We start from the raw sequence: 19,910 nt of genomic DNA on the forward strand, positions 1-19,910 counted from the left end.
AAAAAGTTTAACGTCCTGAGTCCCTAGTCAGTTATTTTATGACGTTTTGAGTCCAATTTTGTTAATTTTATAACGATTTGAGTCCAAAAAATTGGACTTAAAAGGTTAAAATTTGGACTCAAATGGTTAATTAAAATGCTTATAGGGACCCAGGTCGTTAAACTTTTTGCTTTTGGACTCAACTAGTTAAAACCACTAAAACACAAGGACTCAAAAAGTAATTTACCCTAAATTTTAAAAATGAAGAGAGATAGACGGAAGCTGAATGTTCATGTCTATTTGGCATTAGACCATGCGTAGTGAGCAATATTCACCTTTGGGCGTTTTGCGCCATGTGGCAGCCCGGTCAGCACTGGGGCATTATTGGGCGTTTTCTAAAATGGGTGTAGTGGAGATGTGGGGATTGTGGGCATTATGTTTGTAATAAAATAAAATTAAAAAACATTTAAAAAATCTTATTGGCCAAATAATAGAAGCTGAAATGTGATTGGACAACAAAAACCCCCATTAGGCGTGATTTTAAAAAAAGCCTCAACAACAAAACTGCCAAACACGCCCATGTGTAGTGGGGATGTGGGCGATGTGGGCGATATGGGCGTGATTACGCCCTAAAAACGTCCAAATTTACAACCACTACGGATAATCTTAGAAGTCACTAAATGTGTTGTATTAGTGGAAAGAGAAACTCATGTCTTATGTGTAAGAAATCTCTCACACAGATTGATATACATTGTCAGTGAAATTGTTAAATCATTAGTAAAGATCCACAATTATAAGAAAAAAAAATATAAAATCATTCTCTCTGTATAAAAGAAAGGAAGTTGAATAATGGCAACATGCTAAGATAAGATTTGGAGGCTTTTCTAACTTGAATCTTTTTTTTTTTTAATTATTGTTTTGCAGGGCCGTTCCTAGGTTTTTGGAGACCCTAAGCGAACTTCGAATTGGAGGCCTTTTTTTTTTTTGCAAAATTACCCTTTTAATATATTTAGTAACAAAACCCTCCTCCTTTACCCGGGCTTGGGACCGGCAATTATAAACTAAAAAGTTTATAGTTGGCGAAGTTAAAATTTTTTTTTTTGTTGAAAGTTGTATTTTTTGTATAAATTAAGTATACGTTTAAATAAAATTGATTTTTCTAGCTTTAACCGAGGCAAATTGTTTGATGAAAGAATCGTAATCAAGTTCTTCTAAAAAATCTCTTTCAATTGACATAATAGCTAAACCGTTTAATCTTTCTTGTGACATTGTAGATCTTAAATAATTTTTTATTAGTTTTAATTTGGAAAAACTACGTTCTGCTGAAGCAACGGTTACAGGAATGGTTAACATAATTCTATAAGCAATATATGCATTTGGAAAAGAATTAAAGTTTTTAATATAAGTTAATATATTAATAAGTGTGTCAGACTCTACATGTATTATATCTCTTAGCATTTTTAGTTCTTCAAATAAATCTAAACCATTAACATCAACATGATTATCATGTTTCCAAAACTTTTCAAGATCAATGCACTTTTTTTCTAAAGTTTCTTCATTAAAGGATTTTAACTTTTTTATACTAAACAAAAAGCCAAAAATATTATCAAACTCTTTGAATTGCTCAAATCTACTTTCGAGCGAAACACAAGCTTGATCTACTATGTATAAAAAGTAATCCGTTCTAAAAGAGTCTATAGGAGTTTTGAAAGTTTCATTATAAGCATTTTCATCAAATCTTCTTTTTCTTTGAATAATACGTTTTTCACGAAAACTAGGTTCAATGCCCATCTTTAAAGCAAGTTCCTTAGCCGTACTCATAGCTTTTTCAAATCCTTCATCCCTAAACTTTTTAAAATAATAGATAAGTCCATCTAGTTGTTTTATAGCAACGTCAATACACATGTCTTTTGATTGTAAATTTTTACTAACTAAATTAACAGCATATAAAACATCATACCAAATAACCATCGCTAATAAAAATTCAAATTTTTCCAACTCATTTTCAACTAAAGATTTAGCCTCACTTTTAACCTTAAGATCGTCACTATCACGACACAAATCCATTAATGCATTTCTTAGTTCTGGAGCTTGAAACCTAATTGCTTTAACACTTTCTAACCGACTTTCCCAACGTGTTTGTGATAATGATTTAAGAGTTAAATATGGTATATTATCTTGTAAAATTTTCCATCTTTTAGTGGATGATGCAAACATAGAATAAATACGTTGTATGGTTCCAAAAAAATCCTCAGCTTTTTTACAAGAGATAGCCATATCAGAAATTACTAAATTTAAACTATGACAACCACATGGAGCATAAAAGGCTCTAGGATTAACTTGTAACAAGCGTTTTTGTACCCCCTTATGTTTTCCTTTCATATTTGATCCATTATCATAACCTTGTCCTCTAATGTCATCTACATTGAGTCCTATTCTATTAAGTTCTTCAATAATAGAATCAAAAAGACCTTTACCGGTTGTATCATTCACTATCAAAAATTCTAGAAAGTATTCTTTAACTTCTATTGAAGTTTGAGAAATATCTAAACATCGTAAGACAATGGACATTTGTTCCTTGTGGCTTGTATCAGGAGTGCAATCAAGAATAATTGAAAAATATTTAGCTTTTTTAACTTTTTTAATAATTTTGGTTTTGACCTCATTTGATAATAAATCTATTAGTTCATTTGCATTTTGGGTCCAAGGTAATGGTTATGAATTTCTTTATTTTGTATGCGTCTAACATGTTCTTGCATTACCGGATCAAATTCTGCAATCATCTCAATACCCGCTAAAAATAAACCATTGTTTTCTTCATACAATTGTTCATTTGTCCCACGAAATGCTAAATTATTTTTACCAAGACCCTTTACAAGGGAAATAATTCTTTTTAGCACGTTTCTCCAATGTTCTTTTTCTTTATTTATTTGATCTTGAGCTTGTTTATCAATTGTCTTATTTTTCGCCAATCTTATCTCTAATTCCATCCATGTTCTCATATTGTTAATATGTACTTTACTTTTTTCATGTTCCTTTAATTTACTACTAATATTTTTCCAATCATTATTACCTTCTTTAGCTAAGCTGCTTGTACATTGATTCACGTCAAACAGTTTACAACAAAAACAAAATGCTCTATCTGAATCTATACAATCAACCATTTTCTTTCTAATGTTTCTCCATTTGGTAATGTTCGCATATAGTGAGATGTATTAAAGCTTCTTGAGTGTTCATCTTGTGGGAAATCGTAATCATGAATTTTAATCGGACCTTTTTCTATGAGTATATCTCTTAGATCAATACTAATATTATTCCATTGACTTGGATCAACAAAATTCATAGGTATTTCATCGGTTGTAAATTCATCATTTGTAGGTGTATCGTTATTTGTAGGTTCATCATTTGTAGGTGTATCACTTTCATTTGTAGGTTCATTAGTTGTAGGTGTATCACTTTCATTTGTAGGTTCATTAGTTGTAGGTGCATCACTTTCATTTGTAGGTTCATTAGTTGTAGGTGCATCACTTTCATTTGTAGGTTCACTTGTTGTAGGTGTACAAAATTTTAGAAGTGCTCCCTTTTGTGATTCAATTAAAGCTTCTTGTTTACGTTTTCTTAGCCTTTTTGAATGACCGGATTCAAAACTTCTAATTCGATTTGACATTGGTAATGAGCCCTAATTTACTAAACAACAAATTAAATAGACAAACAGACAAGCCTAGTGCCTAAATAACAAGATTAGTTCAACAAATAATCACTAATTGAATAAAAAAATAGCAACTTATGAAAGAAGATCTAACCTGTGCCAACCAGTGCCACAAATCGAATCAACGCGGCAACGCTTGCCACTGCAGTCTGCCACAAATTGAATAACTGAATAAGCCTGTCGCCACGCCACTGCCCCAAATCGACAAAAGACTGGAACAACAAAAGACTGATTCGATTAAGCCCCAAATCGACAAAAGACTGGAACAACAAAAGACTGATTCGATTAAGCCCCAAATCGAACTGAATAAGCCTGTCGATTGAACAACAGTTACTGAAACGGACAACTGATCGAACTTTGTTAAACAACTGATCGAACTGTAATCGAACTGTAAATCTGTAATCGTCTAATCGAACTTTGTTTGATTGTTTGGAATCGAACAATATACTAATATAGGGTTTGTTTAACAGTGATTTAATCAATTAATCAGTAAAAGAGGCCCTAATAAATCGAAGAAATAGCCGTTAGTTACGTACCGACGATTGAGTCTTCAAATGCATCTTCACCGCCGCCTGATTGAAGAACCGAATGATGTACAGCGTAATAGCAGCAGCGACCGTCCATTCTCCAACGCATTGAATAATGTGCGTCCGTGTTTTTGTTTTGTGAGGCCTTTTTGTGTTTTTTTAATACAGAATCGGGCCTTTCAAATTATGAAGTTATGGACTGACTAGAATTGGGCCTATTACAGAAAAACCCCACAAAAATTTTGAGGCCTTCCAATTTGGGTGGCCCTAGGCCTGTGCCTAGGGTCCAAAGCCCATTGGGCCGGCCCTGTTGTTTTGCTAACTTGCGTCTTTTCTCTTTTGTTTTTTTGAGTTGGTTTTTTTAACGAACAAAATCAATACCGGTATGGAAAAACCTCTTTTAACTTTTGGATTTTTTAACGATATGAAGGCGCGCAGATACCCTTTTGGACAATTTTTTTAACTTTTTTTTCCGTTTGCTATAATGAGTGTACTGAAACCGATTGAGTTCCATTCATTTTATTTACGTTTACCTGTGTTTTACCTTTGTTATTTACCATATTGTTTTTTTCTTTTCTTATTATTTTGATGTTCACAACATTAACACATTTAGAGCATTCCCAATGAATTCTTTATCTTCTATCTATATGATTACACTAAAAATCACTACTTTTCTTTCTCTTTTTCAATTAAATAATATCTTTTATACTTTTATCATTATATTTTCTCTCTCCTCCACAGTGTTCCCATATATTTACATATGAACAGTAACATTTTCTCTGCCGTTCACTCACAATCACTCAAAACCATTCCTTATAACATAACTAACTCACTCACATAAATTTAAGAAATCCATTGTGAATGCACTTAGATATCATGTTTAATTTTACGAATTTATTCGTATGTTGTCATGTTGTGTGATACATAGCGAATTCCAATCGTTTCTTGGCGCAGGTGACTACGACCCTAGTTAATTTATAAACAACATGTAGGACAAAAACTCATAAAAAATAAATTTTGCAATTCCTATATCCAAATGCCAGTCGATGAAAAACATGAAGAATGTTAACAATGATGTTGAAACTTTAAATAAATGTGTTATGGACTAATATCATTGCAAGCTATGAGACTTGTCACACATCGGTTGTATGGGCAACTGATGTGGAGTTTATATACCAAATGAGCTCTCTCACCCACCAGCCTAGTCTTTTGGGTTGAGTTAATGTGTGGAAGTGTAGAGTTCTATAAAAAGGTTGTTAGTAGTTAATGAGACCAACAAGAAATCACAGATTCAGTTTATATACCAAATAGTCTAAGTACCCGTGTGTTACACAGGTGGACCAACAATAATTAATATTATTCAACACCATCTAAGTAAACATCTTAATCAAATAAACGTTGAACTACAAATCGATTACGTTTAAGACTGTTACTTGGAGATACCTCATTGTCTTTATCCGTTTCCAACGTGCGACTCATGCCGGCAGAAGAAATTGGCGTTACATTATCACCGACGCAAGAGATGGAAACCTGTGAGAGATAATAATGTTAACAATAAACAATTGTAATGTCCCCATGGTTTTTTATGTTTACATTTTAACGTATCTATTACTATATATCAAATAGTCCATACCTTTTTGCCAACTGAAGAGGTGACTTCGTTTTCAACCGAAACAGTTTCATTAACCTAAATCGTTGACATTAATCGGAATGAATACATTCTTTTAAGCATAAAAGATGGAATACATAAAAAGTCGAATTTTTGGTAGCAAAGATCATACATGTCCGACATCAAACTTCTTTTCAAGAGCTGCAAGAATTTCTGGATCTTCGGTCATTTTGGTGATGGAATAAAGATCATTCTTGTTTTTCAAGTTATATTCTCTAACTGAAATCATGAATGCGAACTTTTTACCCTTCAAAGTGTTTAACTCCAGCGGAAACAATTCAGCTTTTCCCTGTAAAACAAAATTGTAGACCCATACTTAATCACCATCCATTATATCATTCCTCAATTAATTAATTAATTAATTAATTAATTAATTAATTAATCATACATCCAAGACGCTCTCAAGCAAATCTGAATATGTTGAAGTAACAATGAATATTATGTATATAATCAGTTTTATAAATCATATCTAACGGTAAATATAACAATATAACAATATAACAGCATATACTTACCCCCATACGTCTTGACTTTTGCAAACTGAAGAATGATAACTACACCTGTACGATCAACATTTTTTGCCTGAAATGCGGCCATCTGTTCAGCATATGCATCCCATAAAGTAACATCCAAATAATGGCCACTGCATATAAAAGTATATTCATAAGGTTAACCAACACATAAACAATATTTGGATTTACAATTCATGTTAAATACAAATGTATACTGAAATATAAGAGTTCTCACTTTAGGTCTTGTACTTTGAGGTTGATTCGTTTAGATAACTTGCCATTAGGCAAGGTCTCTACCACCATCTTGTGTATGCCAACAATCATTCCGATGATATCTAGCAAAAAAGACAGATTTTGATAACTATAAATCTTAATCACATAAATATAAAAACATTGTTAGACAAATTAAAATCGAACTGTGTAAATAAAAAAATAGAAACAACCAATTGTATGAGTTAAATCAATTGTCATCTCCAAAACAGCCTGAAATGCAGCAAAAGAAAATCCATACTGTGACCCAGCAAAGTCGTTGCACCTTCTGACAGTAGTGTTTTGATTCAAAGAGACCTTATGTGCATTGATCACATACTTATATTTGGCCTTGTTCTCAACAAACGTTGGATTATTAATGAAAATACACTGGTTTTCATGAAGAAGATGTGAAAAATTTCCATAATTTTTATAGAAAACATTACATTGAACTTTGTTGCCCTACATATACAACACATAATAAAGTTAATTATATTCAATGTAAATGTTAAAGAGATTTAAATATAAGGTGTATGGAGAATAATCTTTAAAATATCGCCTCATCCATGATGATCATCTCTTTCGAATAGAATCCTTTGGCGCTGTTGAACAATGGTCTGGTCCACAGCCTTATGATGCGGACCTTTAAGGTCACATTGTCCATCAAAACATTCAAGTCGTTCAACAATGTGATATTTGCTTGCTCCATTTGCTGTAGAAGAAAAGAATAGCTTCGTGTTATAACATTCACATATTACAAAAAAAGTGTTGGAAATAGAAAATTGAGAATGAGAAAATGTTGAAGTCTAAAAAATCTACATACGTAGGTATGTTGTATAAGTTGATGCTTGAGATTGTTATGCACAGTGAAAGTGTATTGTGTTCTGGTGAAAGATTAGGTATTTATATTTAAATTACAAAGTTGTTATATAGAAACAACAATCAATTACGAAATTTAAGAAGTTTGATTGATTGGAATTTTAAAAAGTTTCTACATATAAATAGTTTGACCAAAATTTAAAAAAAATGATTGATTGGAAATTTAAGAAACTTCTAAATATAAATAGTTGAACCGAAAATTAAAAAATGATTGATTGGAAATTAAAAAAGATTCTAAAAATAACTGTTGTTTACATTTAAAAGTTTAATCAATTCCTTACTTATAGTATACAGTTATAAAGGATTTAACTATTAACAAACTGATTGATTGAAATTTGAAAAGCTACTAAATATAACAGATTTTTTAAGGTTTTATAGTAAGAAAATTATTCACATCGAGAAGTCTTTCTTAATTGTTAAATATATCTTACTAAAATTTAAAAATTAAAAAATCCATATTATAAACATAGTAGTTTTTCCCCTACAAACGTATTTTGAAAAAAAAAACCAATGATTAGATAGTGATTTAAGAATCCATATTATAAAAAAGTTTGTTGTTTCCATGTTATATGACATGAAGACTAATGAGCACTTAAGAAAACTTTAATATTTCTTTCCTCGATAATTTAGAAATGCTAGATGAAGATCATGGCATAACATACTGTGTAACGCTACTATAACAAAAAAACCAATGATTAGATAGTGACTTGAATGGATAACAACATTAATATCCAGAATTAAATCCCAGGTCATATAAGGGCTTCTGGTCGTAATGAGCAGGTGTGAGTCTTATGAAATATTCCAGTCTAACAAAACATTACGAATTTACGAAAACACTAAATCCTTATGAAGCTTGCAGCAAAAACTTAAAAGAGCAGCAACTTACTGGATAATTAGATTGAACATAAAGTAGCTCTTTTGTGGCTGATTTTACCACCATCTGAAATGAGCATAACTCCTGTTGGTGGAAGCAAGTCTATGAAGGTCCTCTTTTTTCTTACGCACATCTCCCCGTTTCCTGTAAGCATCCATAATCTGAGCAAACAAACATTCCTCCAATCTCGAGCTGTTTTTAGATTTCTTTTTGGACTTAATAGCTTCATCAAGAATCCAACGAACAGCTAGGGTTTGTTGCCGATCCCTATCCACAACCCCAGGAACATCATAAATATTACCCGCAATTCTCACTTTCGCTACTTCACATACCGGTTTCACATTCTCCAAAGCATCAGATATAAGTTCGATCCCATCGCGATCAGTGCGCGCCAAGCGATAAAGCGTCTCATGAAAAATCGCGCGAACTCTCGTCTTTTTACCCTGTTTCATGCGAAAATTGACCAGCTTGTGGATCAATTGCTTTTTCTCACAATCTAACCCTCCTATATAGTTGAGAATTTCTGAGCCAGTGTATACCTCAACACATATTCAAAAACAATAATTAAGCATCAACATAATCCATACAAAAAAAAAACAAATAGATAAATTAGGTATTAAATCAATCTTAATTACCTCAACTTGCCTGGGATTAACAGTGACCAATTTCATAGACAAAAACTACATAAAAAAGAACTTTAATAACTTTAAAAATCAAAGTAACATATTTTGATTTATACTATACTAATTTAGTATTAAATCAATCTTAATTACCTCAACTTGCCTCTGCAATAACTGTACATAGTTTATAATCTCATCAAGCATGACAGCTTTTTCCAGTGACCTGTAAAATTAAAAACCCAACTCAAATTACAACCCTAAAGTCCAAATGCTTCAGTTTTGACTTCATACGTAGAACAAAAATAACAAAAATTGAAACTTTATCTTGCACCTAATTACATACTCGAACAAAATCTTGCAGAAACTTCATCCTCTCATTATATTTGGCTTGATGTTTAAGGTACGATTAAAGAATCGTACCTTAAATAATGCTTGACAAATCGATTGACAGCCAAATCGATGTGAAGAAACAGAGGATGATTGATAAATCGATTAACAACCGAATCGATACGAAGAAACGGCTGAATACGTATGGATTTATAGATCTAGGGTTTATGCAACCAATGATCCTTAAATATGGAAACTCATTCATATTTTGGAAGATGATCATAGAGAAAGATGGAATTTGGATCTCTAGTAGGATTAGAAAAACTGATATGAGAGAAGGATGGAAACTGATATATGTGTATAGATTTAGGAAAATATTAGTATGTCAAATGAAAGTGAAAAGCAGGATGCAAAAGACCTCCAATACATTGCCGCTCAAAAGAAAATTCAGACACACAATCAGATGACACGTGGCAATAAGCTTCTTAAGAATAGGACAAATGGCATAAGTTTGTTTTGTTTTATTATAAGGTATAGATGAGCTCTCACCCACCAGCCTAGTCTTGTGACGCCTATATGCCAATGAATAAAGAACTTGTATAAATTTAGTAACTTTACTCAACCCACACACAAGAAATCACAGATTCAGTTTTGATGTCCGAAAACAACATGTTCTCCTTCTAGTACCGTATCTTTTTCCTCAGGCTAAGAATCTGAACCAATCTCGAACATCTTTATTGCCACGTGGAAATATCGTCAAAAACGAGGCTATGCAATTGTATGAATAAGAAATATCACATGACTACTTAAGTAATGTTTTGGGCCTCTCTTATCTACTACTTAAGTAACATGGGCTTTTGGTAGAGAATGATGCGGCAACATGGGCTTGGGCTTTGGAGCCCATTTTATCTGCCAGTGAGGGGTTATCTAGAAACGTGGTCATAGCCAGTGAGAAGCTTTGCGGAGTTGGGTCACACAAGAACCCTGTCCCATCTTTCACGGTCTCCACCGGGCCACCACTATGGCGGCAATTTTTGACACGACCTGCCAATCCGACCCGAACTCGACACGAAAAAAACAGGTTTGGGTCGACTAACACGACCCGTATAAGAAAACAGGTCGGGTTCGGGTCGAGGTGTATAAAAACGGGTTGAACCATTAACCCGTTTAACTATTTAGAAAAAAAAACTTTTATATTTCTGTTTTTGTTTTTTTTTTCCATTTCTGTTTTACATGATTAGTTATAATAATGTTAGTTTTGACACGTTATATTATTTATTTGTCACACTTATATTCATTATATCAAATATGTTATCGATAACCCGCTTAAACCTAACAACTCGCTTATAAATCGTCAACTTGTATGACTCATTTAAAAATACGGGTTAAATAGGCCAGGTTCGGGTTGACCCGAATTTAATGGGTCGGGTTAGGGTTGAATAAGTATAGGAGCAGAGCTCACAAGTCAGAACAGGAATTTGTAATAATCACATGTGGTATGTGTTACTACCGTTAGAAGATTTTTTGACCCGAATAAAAATATGGGTCTGTTTTAGGTTAAACATTTCAACCCACCAACCCATCAATCCATTAATCCGATACAATTGCCACCCCTATAATCCAATATTGCATGCTATCACGGTTTTATTGGTCACCATTGCTTCTAGTGCAAATGGTGATATGGCCAAGTCAATATTCTTTTTCCTTTAGAAACGGTTGATCGAAAGAAAATTTAACCTGCAAAAATAAAAATCAAGGCTAAGACACCGAAAAAAGTCCACTTTAAATACAAAGCCACTAAACCTCAAACAAGAAAGATACCAACATGAAGTGTATGGTCTCTGATCTTGCACCAGTCTTAGGCGCAAGTGACCATCACCCGGTTTACTTTCCCACTCGACAAAGAACATGCCTCAGTCCGTGCGGGCGCGCGCGGACCTAGTTTGCTTTCCCACTCAGATTAAGATAAGATTCTCAGCTTATGTATGAAAATGGTTGTTTTAGACAGCATACACAAAATGCGGTGATTGCTAGTAGTTGTTACTGTCATCTGAATCCACATCTTCTACAACTGTCGTGTTACTACATTTCGCACATTGCCATATACAAACCTATCACACCCCGATATTTCCACGTATTACCGGTGGGGAGTATCGTGACGTAGTTGATATCATCATAGTCAATAATCACAGTTTAATGCACAACGGAAGTCTAAAAGTAATAATATTACAAACCGAATGAAAAGTAACATAAGTATTACAAACGGAATGTAAAGGATCCACAGGCGGATCAAAACAAAAGAAGATAATTGTTCAACAGATTTTTAAGTGACAAAGCTTGCAAGACTCTTATTTATTCACTCAGGAGTAGCCAGCGTATTCCGCCTAGTACCTGCACTTTAGCCTTTTGGAAAATACGTCAGTTTACACTGGTAAATACAATTAACTAGGGCTGTAAACGAACCGAACGTTCAACGAATAGTTCATGAACTGTTCGGCGGGAAGTTCGTTTATGTTTGTTCGATTAGCTTAACGAACGAACACGAACAAAAAAATTCGTTCGGTTAGCTTAGTGAACGAACACGGACAAAGGTCTCGTTCGTTCGACTACGTTCGTGAACATTCGGTAATATGTTCGGTTACGTTTTTTATGTACCTCCGTTCGTGTTTGTTTGATTATAGAAAAAAATAATAAATCATAAACCTTTTATCTAAAAATATTAAAAACTTGAAACCTTTTTTTTCTAAGTTAGCTAAAATTTAGACATTCAAGACATCTTTTTAGGATAGTTATGTCTAAGTTAGTTAAACTTTGAATAATTATGTCTAAGTAATTCTAGATAATAATGTCTAAGTTAGTTAAACTTGATTCATCATTTGGGGGCTATAGTAGACTTCATGTGTTTTGATTTATCATTTGATGGTTGTACTTAAGTACTTATGTCCAATGTTTAAGGTTAACAATGTTTTTATTTTCAAGTTAAATGTTCGTATACGTTCGTTTTTATCCGTTTGTGTTCGAGACCAGTGTTCACGAATTGTTCGCGAACAAGTGAATTTTCTTGACGAACGAACACAAACACAAACTTATGTTTGATATGCGTTCGTGAACAGTTCGCGAACATGTTAATTTCCTTAACGAACGAACACGAACATGGCCTTGTTCGTGTTCGTTCAATTCGATTACAACCCTACAATTAACTCACACTTTTGAAAATGTTTTAAGAAAATTGATTTAAATGCACAAGGCACAAATAATCTTTTATAACTTGGGATAATTATTTAAAATAAACTTGTAAAAGAATTACATGTTCGTTATACGTTCAGTAGCCCGGGCTGAATACCGGGTTAATGATTAATAGACACACCATATAAATAGACCCACGACGAGTTATTCTCGAACAAGCGGGCATATTATTTTACATACGCACCGGCAGGTGTATGCCTACACCCCGTGCTTAAGTCATGGCCATTTCAATGAATGAGCCGAGGATATCCAGGACATGGTCATCAACCCCGCAAAGGCTTAAAACAAACAAAACAGATTAAACGGGTTATTTCAATGATTTAACCTTCATATGATTAAAAATGCAATACCCGACCAAGCGGTATTTTATATACCGTACCCCAAGCCCGTATAAGGGAAAATAAGTTAAAAGTATTTACCTGAGCAAATATTCAAATTTATCTCAACCGTATACAATCAGCAAGTGCAGATATCTTTTACTGGGCTCCTAAATCTGGAACGAAGGTTTTTAATAACCTATTAGATTCCTAACGGGTCTTACTTAAGTTTAAACTTAACCCGGTTAGTTTTAATGAAAGGTTTACGGTTCAAAACGCAAGATTAAGCGAAGACCGGATTAGAATGTGATTTAGACCCGAAAAGTTTGAAGACTTGTATAATATGGGTAAACTAAACACATTATGGATTTTGAGATAAAAATGATAAGGTTTGACCCGTTTCGGTTAGTTTATGCAAACTAGTTACATAAACCGCACCGAACGCGAAGAATGCATAACGGGTAAACAAATGAGTCATGAACAGGTTTCCTAAGTTAATATGCCTTAAATATGTTGTGATATCAGTAGGATACCTTCCATTATGCCTAAAACGGATATAAAGTCAATTTAAGCCTCGTAGGGGTATTTTGGTCATTTTAAAAGTTATAAAAGAGGTTAAATATAAATCTGAGGTTCTGGTCTAAAATGATCAGTAAAAATATTTATTCTTGCAGGTCATATCAGTAAGGTATTGCGTATATGTGAAATTTATCATTTATAACCAAACTATGCACCGTAGGGGCATTTTGGTAATTTCACATATGCTTTAAAGGTCAAATTTGGAAATCTGAGTTCAAAAATTTTGCTTACTGTTAAAGTATAAAAATTTACTTAAAACATCAGTAGGTATTAAGTCTTATATGTCAAAAATAGTTTTAACCCATACTATGCGTTTAAAACGCGTAAAAAGTCGGTTTTAAGCGATTTTCAGGTTATACCAGAAAAGCTGAGATTTTTATCAGTCCAGATAGCTTAAAATATTTTGTTTATCATATAAAATCAGTAGCAAAAAGTTTGGTATCAAAATGTTATGTAAAACTCATTTTATTAGCAAAAAGGGTATAACCGACAATTACCGAATCAAAGCAAGAACCCCATGATATGATCAGTTTAAAAAAATCTTCAAAAATCCCAAAGTATTATATTACATCAATGGGTAAATGGTTTGGTGTCAAAATTCGGGTTTAAATAGGCTTTATGCTAAATATGCCGTTTAATTAATAAAAAGCTTTCAAATTACGATATTGAGCATAACTCCTAATTTAGACCTCAAACTGATGTCAAATTTTTAGGACAATTTTATAAATCAGTAATAAAGGTTTTTGTCCTCTCACATTTTCAAAAATCTCGTTTTAAGGCCAAAAGGGCATAATGGTCAATATTTAAGCAATTAACGGAAACATACAAATGAATCGGATAATTAAGGAACCATGTAGTGTAACCTCAGAGGGTTTTACTAACTTAAAATATGGTCCTAATGGAACTTTAAGGCATTTCTAAAGCAAGGTAAATCGGGTCAGAACTGAAAGTCAAAGCAAAAGTCTTCTCTTGCGACTTTCGGTTCTGAACCGAGCTTAAACTCAGAATTGTCGGGTTGAACATGCTTAGACATGTTCTTACATTATTTACCAAGTTAATTTAGTGTTAAAACAGGTTCCATAACTTCTACATTGCTAATTATGAATTTATTTGCAAAAATAGCTTCTGTTGACTTTTTAATATTAAGTTTGACCCGACAATTGACCAAGTTAGAGTGATAATCAGGGGGTGCCCTTTTAAGGGTTTATTACCCACATAATTACCAACTCATAGGCACTTTCAAATCAAAAAATAACTGGACCATTAGTGATTAATCACTAAGTCAAAGCTTAATTACGACGGCTTTGACTTTTGGTCATTAAGCTAATGAAACTTAAACTAGAGAAGCTAAGAATGCTTACAAAGGCTCTTAGCACGAACTAGGAACTTAAGAAAGCTTGCTTGAGCTCCAGGAAGTTCCAAAGATGAGTTGAGAATGATTTTTGCAAGTGAACAATGAACTAGCAAACCAACAAGTTCTAATATAGCCAAATAAACTTCACAAGATCATTCCACACAAGCATACAAATAATTTCTGATGATTCCAGGTGTCCCTATGCATGAAATACCACTGGTGCAGCCCTTGAATTCGAAAACAAGGCATGCAAAGGCGGTGTAACCTGCTGTACAGGCATCTGTGCTGATTTTCTGCATCTGGCAGTTCTACGCGGCCCGCGTAAGAATTGCCATATGGCCTACGCGGCCCGCGCCAAGGTGAGGTCCGATCACCAAGTTTCCACACTTTGCATTTTTGGTCCCTGATGTGTACAAAATGCAACATATAAATTACATCAAATGTGGCATAAAACTAACCCTTTTTTAGTACTAATGTTGGAAAAAGTGTGTTTTTCCATTTTTATGGAGATTTTGTCGGTTTGTTCTGTTCTTCTGCATGGTTCCATTTTTTCTCGTTCCCTTTTTCATCCATTACCACCATGAGTCCATAAATCATAAAAACCATCATAACATTGCTAACCATAGAGGAATTACACAGCTAATTAAACTAAGGGAAACATAAGGTTATCATAAAGGTTCTACTTATTTAGGAAAATTTCGGGAATAGTTTCCCGATGTAGAAACATTCTTCAGCCCATGGCTCATCGGTTTTCACTCAAAGCCATTCTTCTATCTCCCTTGGGAGGTAGAAGGTAGCCTCATTTTCTTCGGTTTCTCGAGGAGGAGCGCTAACTGGGACTCCTTGCACTACTCTTGGTTGAGGCACTTGGTGCAAGGCGTGCCATTCTGCTGGGATGATAACCTCGGGTACTACATTCCACGCCCTGTGTGTTATCACCGGAACCAAAGGCGGGGAAGCAAGAAGGTTTAACCTTTGGTGCAGAAGGTTCACTTCTTGCAAGCAGCCCTCCAAGCTTATCGTCAGATGATTAACGCGGTCCACCAAAGCTTCTTCTACACTTGTTATTTCATCTACGGCTTCCCTTAAAGCGTAAACGTAGTTTACCAGGGAATCCTCTGCGGCGGATGATCTCCTTCCATTTCGGTTATTCCTTGAAGACGCTCCGCTGTTTCGGCTGGCCATTTTCTGCGAAATAAGCCGAGGATAACTGAATTTTTGCTAAACAGTACCTTGAACACGGCCCCGTGCTCAGTGAGCACGGCCCCGTGTTCAACTGTCTGCAGGAATTTTTGTCTAATGGTTCTAGTTTTTTTTTTTTTTAAATTATTTCCATATACTTACGTTGTGTTATAAGCTCAGATAATTTAAAAAAAAAACAAAGTTATAGAACTAACTTTAGACAAGAACCCATAGCTAAAACTCCTACAAACTTTGCATAGAAGGTTGGAATCATGGGTTTCCAAGCTTCCATGGAGGTAGGGTTTGAAAAATCTTTGGAAGAAGAGGAAATGAACAAAAGTGGAAAAGACAAGATGGTCCTTAGGAACCTTCTTTTGGTACTTACCTAGGATGGTATATGTGAAGATTCCAGGGATCTCTGCTTGGTGGAGTGGTCAAAAATGAGCAGGATTCAGGCTGCATTTAAAGAAAACGACAGCACACTGAACACGGCCCCGTGTCCGCCGGACACGGCCCCGTGTGCAGAGAAAATCCTGACACATTTTGTCCGTATTCTGACAGAATCAGCAGAAAATCTTCTGAGCGAACACGGGGTCGTGGTGACCGGACACGGCCCCGTGTCGGAGGGCTGTTTTATGGAGTTTTGTCTTTATTAAGGAGCTAATTCTTATCGGGTGGTTCCTGACTTGTTGGAACAACCCCAAAATGCCTAAGATACCTTAATTGTCCTATACTAAGGCGAGAACGCAAGAGGTTGTCGGTGAGGGTAATTCCTATTTTCATTCTAGGTGGACAAGTCCAACCCTTTCCCGGGCTCTCGTTAAAGAAGGTGTATGCCGAATCGCTCAGGTCTATGTATGCACCGAACGAGGTCGATGGGGAGTCCTTCATGGCACAATCGGCACAGGGACGACTATTGTCCACGTCTTGTTTAGGAAGAAAGGTATTTTTGGGAGCAACGAGGTTGTCAGAATGCGGTTCCAACATTTCCTCATGGTCATCATCTTGGGATGGATCTAAGAAATCCTTCCTAAGTTCTTTTGACCAATTTAGAAGTAGTTCTTCTAGTTGAAATAGCTCGTCAAGGAGCATATCTCCTAGAATATCTGGTTGGGCGCATTCGAGGGAGAAATAGTGTTTATTTTTACTTTCGCCCCTCTTAAGGTTACAAGGAATTGGTGGGTCTATATAGTGTGGCCTATAAGTGAGGAAGAAACATTTTAATTCCTCGTGTTCGCCTCCACATATTTGACACCACAAACCATAAGAGTGCCGAAAGTAAAAGGAATCACTATTACTCATGTTTGTATCAGAAGTTACCAACCGCCGGGATCAAACGGTTCTGTTTTCAGCAACTGAATCTTGGGCACGGGGGCGTGTTGAGTGGACACGGCCCCGTGTTCAGCCTACTGTCTGATATAAAACAGGATTGCCAGTTCCAATGATTGGGCACGGGGCGTGTTCAGCGGGCACGGCCCCGTGCTGAGCTCTGCAGAAGCTGAAAAATCTAAAAAAAATCCTAAGAAAAATTAAAAAAATAAAAAGATGATTAGGCCGTTGATTCCTAACTTTCTTAAAATCCTTGTGTCCCCGGCAACGGCGCCAAAAACTTGATGCGTGTGTAGTGTAATATATTTTTAGATGTTTATTTAAGCCCTTTTTACACTTTTAGCCAAGTTTTAAATTTATAAAACACGATATTCACTAACACTAAACACACATATGGGCAAGTGCACCCATCGTGGACGTAGTATAGTGTTGGTAAGATACCGAGGTCGTCCAAGGACACAAGAGCTTTTAATACCGGTTTATCCTCAACGTCTAATCAAATCAAAAAGTTAGAAAAATGTTTTAAACTAAGAAAGATAAAAACTAACTAAATGCTGAAAAAGAAAATAAAATAAAAACAGATAGACAAGATGAATCACTTGGATCCGACTCGTGTATTAGTATAACCTTTGATTATTTTCGCACTTTTGCACTTGTTTAAGAGATTATCTTAGTTATTGTAGTAGGCCCCTCTTTTGAAGGCGACGTTACCCTCAACCCAGTAGTTTGAGTCAGCAAGGATACAATCCTAAAGGGTCGGATTATTGAAAGATAATGAATTAAGTTATTAATGCAAATTATGGTAGGCCCCGCTTTTGGCGGTGACGTTACCCTCGGCTAAGTAGTCTGAGTCAGCAGGGATACAGTCCTAAATAGCCGGGTTATAGTATTAATAGTAGTTAGCTTATGAGGGGGTCAAAGAGTTTGGATCCCCGCCATCCAATACCTATGGGCATTGAAGGAGATCCTACTAAATTTGACCCAGGTCCCAAGCAGGACCTCTAAACGCTGAACAAGGGCAAGACCCTTACCAAACCGTTCCCTTAACCCCCGACCAGGTAGCCAACATACCTCCATATAGACCGTGGAGATATGAATGGTGAAAATCTTTTATTTTATATAGACAGTAAAATAACGCCAAGACACCACGGACAAACGATAAGGAAAGATCACCTTCAACATAAGTAACTAGTTATTAAAGTCATTAATACAAAACCAAATAAAAAGTGCAAAAGATTAAAAATAAAAAGTATTATACTAAACACTTGTCTTCACCAAGTGATGTAAGAGACTTAGGCAAACATGGCCTTGATTGTCAAGAACTCTTACGATCAATCTTGGATCCCGAGACGACTCACACACTCTACGATGGACAATGGATGATGGTGGTGGATGATGGTGTTATGGTGGTGGTGGGAGGTGGATGAAGTGTGAGAGAGGTGGTGTGCCAAGGGATGAGAGAGAATGAAACCAAGCTCCTCTATTTATAGGCTGAACAGAACGCTGGACACGGCCCCGTGTCCGCTGGACACGGCCCCGTGCCCGTCTGACATTCTCTCTCTTCATTAATTGTAATTGCGAATTACAATTAATGCGCCTGCTGTACTTTCAACACGCCCCCGTGCCCGCTGGGCACGGCCCCGTGGTGAGCAATGGAAGCTTCTACTGGTTTGTCTTTTCTGCTGCTTCCTGGGCACGCCCCCGTGTTCGATGGACACGGGGCGTGTTCAGACTCTGTTCTCTTCTCTTTGTCTTGGGAGGTGCCGTTGAGGGTCCGGGCAGTTTACTTTTGTTCCTTTTCTTGTATTTATGGTAGAATTAGTGGTCTTTTTGCTTCTTTTGTGATTTTGAGCTCATTTCATCCTGAAAATACAAAAGGAAGACAAAAACACTCTTTTTCCAACATTAGTACTTAAAAAGGGTTAGTTTTATGCCTTAATTGATGTGTTTTATATGTTGCATTTTACACACATCAAATACCCCCACACTTGAACTTTTGCTTGTCCTCAAGCAAAACTCTTTTAATGTGGCTTACACTCCCAAATGGAATAGGTAGAAGAGAAGTTTTTTTTTTTTTTTTTTTTTTTTTAACTTGTCCTAGAGTGTCGGGAATCCAAGGTTTGTATAGGTTCTATTTTTATTTTATTTACAATCTTATTCGTCATGGTTTATTTTGAACTTTTCATAAGATAAACTACTTATTTGGGCATAGCATGCCTTATTAAAATTCCATTTATATACAAGTTCACATACCTCACGGGAGATCACTCAATCACTCGGCCGAAGGTGTATATTTAAGTGAATCGCTCGAGAGCGGCACGGATTTACATTCTCCATATGCTTGCCAAGCGATCAATCCTCCTCCTTTTTAACTTTTTACCTTTGTAAATATCAAGAGGTCTTTTGGGGTGAAGGCTTGGGTTTAAAGGTGGGTGGTTGGTTAGTGGTTAGTAAAAAGGGCGAAAATCGTAACAAGTGTCGGTTTTCGTAAAATACCTTATTTTTGGTGACATTTATTTTTTTTGAAGTATTTCTCCAAACAAGCTTTTTGTAGCTTA

At 35.3% G+C, this 19,910-nt stretch overlaps 1 protein-coding gene and 1 long non-coding RNA gene across 2 annotated transcripts; both read right to left on the reverse strand.

Annotated features, from left to right (window-relative positions):
* Nucleotides 1-5,990: 5,990 nt before the first annotated feature.
* On the reverse strand, nucleotides 5,991-6,719 carry LOC118481289. The gene is made up of 3 exons (XR_004865239.1): nucleotides 6,632-6,719; nucleotides 6,400-6,527; nucleotides 5,991-6,173 (listed from the first exon to the last, which is right to left on the reverse strand). It is a non-coding gene; the product is annotated as an uncharacterized LOC118481289 (long non-coding RNA).
* Nucleotides 6,720-8,413: 1,694 nt separating this feature from the next.
* Nucleotides 8,414-8,949, reverse strand: LOC110870079 (ribosomal protein S7, mitochondrial; the record flags this gene model as incomplete). The annotated part of the gene is made up of 1 exon (XM_022119278.2): nucleotides 8,414-8,949. A coding segment is annotated over one exon (495 nt), but the record flags the coding sequence as incomplete, so codon positions are not given.
* Nucleotides 8,950-19,910: the final 10,961 nt, after the last annotated feature.

Source organism: Helianthus annuus, chromosome 8 (genome assembly GCF_002127325.2).
Source record: "Helianthus annuus cultivar XRQ/B chromosome 8, HanXRQr2.0-SUNRISE, whole genome shotgun sequence".
Classification (NCBI taxonomy): Eukaryota; Viridiplantae; Streptophyta; class Magnoliopsida; order Asterales; family Asteraceae; genus Helianthus; species Helianthus annuus.